The sequence below is a fragment of the Lupinus angustifolius genome, chromosome LG01 (assembly GCF_001865875.1).
Source record: "Lupinus angustifolius cultivar Tanjil chromosome LG01, LupAngTanjil_v1.0, whole genome shotgun sequence".
Classification (NCBI taxonomy): domain Eukaryota; kingdom Viridiplantae; phylum Streptophyta; class Magnoliopsida; order Fabales; family Fabaceae; genus Lupinus; species Lupinus angustifolius.
In genome coordinates, this window is record NC_032009.1 from 31,005,559 (window position 1) to 31,011,286 (window position 5,728).

General features: G+C 36.6%; 1 protein-coding gene across 1 annotated transcript; it reads right to left on the minus strand.

Moving 5' to 3' along the window:
* Positions 1-5,261, minus strand: LOC109360168 (MACPF domain-containing protein At4g24290-like). The gene is made up of 7 exons (XM_019604900.1): positions 4,659-5,261; positions 3,612-3,850; positions 2,845-3,046; positions 2,686-2,763; positions 2,420-2,603; positions 1,671-1,837; positions 1-869 (listed from the first exon to the last, which is right to left on the minus strand). The coding sequence occupies exons 1-7, from the start codon at positions 4,917-4,919 to the stop codon at positions 177-179; spliced, it is 1,824 nt and encodes a 607-aa protein (XP_019460445.1). The 5' UTR covers positions 4,920-5,261; the 3' UTR covers positions 1-176.

The window sequence follows — 5,728 nt, forward strand, 5'->3', positions numbered from 1 at the left end:
TCCAAAATGACTAAAATAACAAAATCCAATTATCTATTGCTTGATGTCAAAAGCCACTCATTTTCTATACTGTACATGCCCTTCAGAAAATATCTGTACATGTTGTAATCTTCAGTTTCCCAAAATAAAAAACAACAATAATTGACAACCAATGATATTTTTAGTAGTAGCAGGAATCACCAGTAATCTAACACTGCAAACTTCACCTGCAATGCAATCTTACCACCCTCAATCACAAGCTTAGCAGCAGTTACCAACCAATGACCCGGAGCATCATGCGGGCCACGCACAACCTCAGCTGTCTCCACAAACTTAAGTAGTTTACCAGCGCGAACCGGCACAGGTGGACCATCTGGATAAACGCCAGAGTTAAGTGCAGTCGGAGCCTGTTTCCGCGGACCAGTGACACTCTGCTGTGTGAAAGTAAATGTTGTGCTTAAATTTGTGAGGAAAGATGATTTTCTTGAAGCCTCTGGTGCAGCAGCCCACTCTGACTTCCGGATGCTGCAATTCGGTATATGAGCATAGAGAAGGCGCAAATGAAGAACATTCCTAGGCCAACTCCCTTTGCTAAGGAGTTGTGCACCAATAACAATATAAACACCACTTGAATTGTTCAACCAGTTCGGGTCATGTTTAACCACTGATGTGCACACATTCGAGAATCTCTTCCATCTGACCGGTTCCAGAAATTGGTAGCTGGATTCGTTATCATCGGATCCTCGCCACATAGGTGGTGTGCCACCTGAAGAGAGGGTCATTGTATTTGGGAGGCTTGAAAGATGTTGTACATGTAATGCAAGTCTATCACATTTCCTACCCTCTAGGTACAAGCGGAGACCAACCACGGGTTTTTGTTCACTTACCACCTGCCATTATGAATGAAGTATCATAATTAGTAAGAAGAATATAATATGAATTACAAGAACAAAGAGTTAAGAATTCAAGCCTGACCTTGATACTACATGGTTAACAATGTATATATTTTTGTATTCACACATGAAGGGGTAGGCTTTGTTGGTAATAATGGCGGATAAAGTGATATCTGTGTTTGAATGCCATTAAAGTGATGGGCTAATTCCTTATGCCTATTTCTTACTCTTTCCCTGTATTTAGCAATTGCCTCAGCCCACTAACACAGTCTAAACTATTTAGACGGGTTTTCTTTCTTGTAAATATAGAAAGATTGTATCTACTTATTTATTTCATTCTAGCTTTCGTATTTTGTGGTCTCTTTTAGAGGCCCTATCCTCTGTTCTTGTATTGCTTCCTATTAGTGACATCCATTTTTAATTTGGATTTGATATTTCAGGGTAAATTGGTCGTTAAAGTCGCAGGTCAAGAAACAAATGGAGAGAACTAAAACAATTGAATATAAGGACTTAATTGAAAGTTTTTTATGTATAGGGGCCAAATTAAAAATGAGTGTCATGTATAGGGACTAGAAATATATTGACCATAATAGAATTACGAATAGGTAGTATAGAAATAGTCTCTGGCTAAAGATTCCCCTAACATTATACCCCCATCAAAATTCATCATTAACCGAACTGACGGGAGAAAATCCTAACACTAGCAAATAGTTAACTTTGTCAAAGCAAATATTAAACTGTTAAGTACAACAAATGCACTACTTGTTTTCTCAAACAGCAGGGTTTGGTTAAAAGTACCTCAGTAGTGCTGACATGAAGCCTCGGGCCCATGAAACTAAATTGTACGATAGGGGAAGAGCTCTTTCTCCGCTGATGCCTGAGAGGTAGCTCACAAAACATTGGTGCCCATTGCTTGGGAATTTGAAACTCCAAGAAGCATCGTAAATCTTCGGGAGGAGGCTTATCTGTACAAAACAAGGGAATGGATGAACTGTTGCGTACAACAGTATAAAATTTGGACATTGACATTATGCAAGAAATAATGCCTTCGAAAGTTCATGTCTAGAAAGATAAAGCATAACAAGGATAATTTAAGAGCCAAATCATATAGTGTTTCAGGAAAACTTCAATTTACACACTTAAACTTAACAAAACTATCAGTTAAGTCCTTAAACTTCAAGAATATGCTACATGACCTAGACTCCCCAACATGCATGAAACATTTCTCACGACTGAAATCTATACTCAAAATTTGACAGAAATTGTCATGTGCCAGTCACATGTTTGGCCTTTTAAGGTCACATCATTGAGTGCACATGGCAATCTCGGTCAAAATCTGGACAAACTTCATTCAAAAGGACCATCCTGCACATTTATGTTTAAGGACTTATTGCACATCGTGTAAAGTTGATGGGTGTAAATTGGGCTATTCCCTAGTTTTTACTTTGGAACTTACCTACATCATGGTCATTAAAAATGTATAGAATAAACTGCACATGGAGAAATTTAGTAGATTATAGTATTATTGTTCAAAGGAGAGAACATACAACGTAAGTATAAATTGATTGCATGAGTGAGATAACCACTTCCAGGAATTCCCGTGAGAAGTGAGGAAATTGGAACGAACTTAAAAAGGATTGCTTCGGGATTAAAAGGCACTGTCTGGAGCCAATTTGAGTGATTGTGCTTAAACATATCTCCTCCCCTTTTTGAGCAGAGAATAGTGAGGCCCTGTTTCAAGATAAAACAAGATATTCACAGCCTAGAAATTTTATTTATTTCAAATGGTAAACATTTCCCGTTCAGGGCTTACATCCTTGCTTGATGTTTCTGAAATACTGGTGAATTGCATTGTGTTTGATTGCATCACACGATTAAAGACCTCGGGGACCTATGAGAATAGAGACATTGCATCAAAAGAAAAGTAACAAATATGTTAAAGTTATAGGAGATAAAAGTTAAAACATTATACCTTCTGTTTCGCATCTGCTGCCTGCCTCTGAAGTAAAGAAGGGCTTCTTGCATCTGAAAATAAAAAATCTCCGAGATCCTCCAAATGTCTTCTGAGATCACCAGTAGGAATCTTTGAAGAATGTTTTTGTTTGACACAGATTACATCTTGACCTCCAACAGCCATGCCTACTATTATGTGTGTGCCGTATGTCTGGATGAACCTGCCTAACAAAATTGATCAGCATCATATACTTATCAACCCAAAATCATGTACCATCCAAACTGACAACAGAAGTAACCATGCCGGACTGTTTCACTTAAGGTTTTAAATTATGGTCCACAACCGCAATTGTGGCCGCAATATTGTAGTTTCGACGGTCTAAGGAACCACATGAGGATTTCAATTGTGGTCGCATTGGCTACATTTTCCCGCAATTAAGATATTCAGACATGAACACACTGATTTACATAAACTGAAATGGGTGCTATCAAGGAGACAAGGAGTCAAGGACCCAGTCCAAAAGGTAATTTGAACCAGATGCTGCAGGTAAGAAGATATGATGACATCTGTGTATCAACTTGTTCTTCATTACCAAACAGACTATTTTTTCGGATGGTCGAAAATCAAAATAGTAAGAGCGTAAAAACGAACAAGTTGAATTCATTAAATTCAATATCATAAAAAAGTTATAGCAACTGTAAATAAGTTAGTTTTACACCAGGAATACAATTACAGTGATCCTTTCATATGTCCATAATTTAATGATCGTGGTGGCATAGCGTTACCTAGACAATGCAGCTGGATCCCATTGAGCTGGAACAGACTTCTTTACTTCCTCTTGCAATATCAGTGGAGATGCAGTTAGGTGCAAATAGAAGAGTGAAATGAAATAACCATCAAAAGCAAGATACTTGGTATCGGCAGCATCACGAAACCAATCACCACTCAAATCAAAAAGAGCATTAAAATAGCCGGAGGGGATTTTCCCTTGCACTGCTGATTTCTGATTTAGCAACTCAGACATCTGTGAGGCAAAAAATAGATATGTAACAAACAACAATGCATTGATAGAATGAATCATAACAAACAACAATGCATTGATAGAATGAATCATCTACAGATCTTAATTTACATCTTTCAAATATTTCATTTGCTTCGTTTTCTACTACATTGGGGTCAGTTATATAAATAAAATGGAGCTACTGTGTTCTAGAGACCAATCATCTAACCAGGGTTTCAAATTGAGGACCGTATCACTCGATGCAGCCAATATTTTGTGGTTGTGGTGACTGTTGCAACCGCACATCACGCAATTGTTGTGTGGTTCCAAATCACTACGATGTGGCTGCATCAGGTTCAAAATTGTATTTTTTTTTAAATCACCCTACAACAGCTGCAAGCCCACAATCATAGTGGTCACAGTGGAAGTGAATTGTGTTCCAGGGCGAACTTTATAATATCAGGGTTGAGCCCCGGAGTTGCCAATTATGAAAGGGTTACTTATCGACCATCTCGAGCGAGGGTTCGTCTCACTGGAATAGCTGTGAAAATCCCCAGTCAAAAGACCAAAATAGATAAAAAATGATTCTACAAAAGTGATTTTCGGAGAAACTAAAAAAAATATGGCAGCTAAAAAAAGCTCAATTCCAGCTTTTTTGCATTTTCTGCAAAAAAAAATTAAGGCTCAACGAAAAGACATTGAACTGCCCGAAGTGATTTTTATATCAAAATAATCACTTTTTGTATGAAAACAGCTTAATCAAACAGACACCTAGATCTAAGTCATCTTCAATGATTCAAGTAAGACTAAAAGAAAAGCATAAAAACTGGACCTGATTGAATTCAAGCACGTCAGATTTGAAGCGAATTCGATCCCCTTTATCACATTTTATACTCTCAGAAACCCCTTTAATTGAAATTGAAGCTCCTCCACCAGCAGCACCAGGAATCAAGATATCCCTCCTGCTATGTTCATCAATCACCACCAACCTCTTTTTCTTATTTTCTCCAATCCCCTTTGCAAATTTCAATCTAAAATCACTTGCCAAATCAAATCCTTTACCCACACACTCCAATGCATCCTCCACAGCCATAACCACAGTATCAAAATCACTTTTTTTCTTCTTCTTTCAATGATCCAGAAACCAGAACAGAAGAAATTGATCTTAGAAAAAGAAATTAGGTTAGGCAAGCATGTGGGGCAGTGATTTTCAGTGAAAAAAGGGGAAGAAGACAAATAAAGGTGCTACCTTTAGGGTTTTTAAATATTAACAATATTAATATTGTTGTGTTGTTATTATGATTGTGATTATGATCAAGTGGGTTTGATTTATACAGAATCAGATGAAGGTTCAATGAAGGAGATGGAAAAAGGGTTAATCAGTGAATGTTATAATCAATAAGCCGCAAAAGGGTGTTGTAAATTGATGGTTTTTTTTGACCGAGTCAATAGTCAGTGTTGTTTCAAAATGGGAACTGAGAACAGGAAAGAGAATATATTCTCATGCAGGAAGATAACTCATCTCCTCAGATGATATGCGTACTATTTTATTTAATTTTCAAAATATTTTTGTAGAAAATAATTTTAGTGATCGAAGAAGATAAGTTATCTCCTTATAGCATGATATATTTTATCATCAAACGGAAAAGAATAGTAATAATATATAAAGAATCAATGGTCAATGTTTGAAATAAATCATAAATGTTAGTGTTTTTTTATTACTCTTGTTTCTACTAAATAATAAGGAAAGGAAAATAACTTCATTTGTTATTGTACTTCGTGGACTTCGGTATGAAAAAAAATGAGAATTTGTATTTCAGGTAGGTTTTGATTTTTGAAAGACGCGTTTTCTATTAACATATATCTCTATCAATTCAGTCAATATAATTAATTGATGTGATT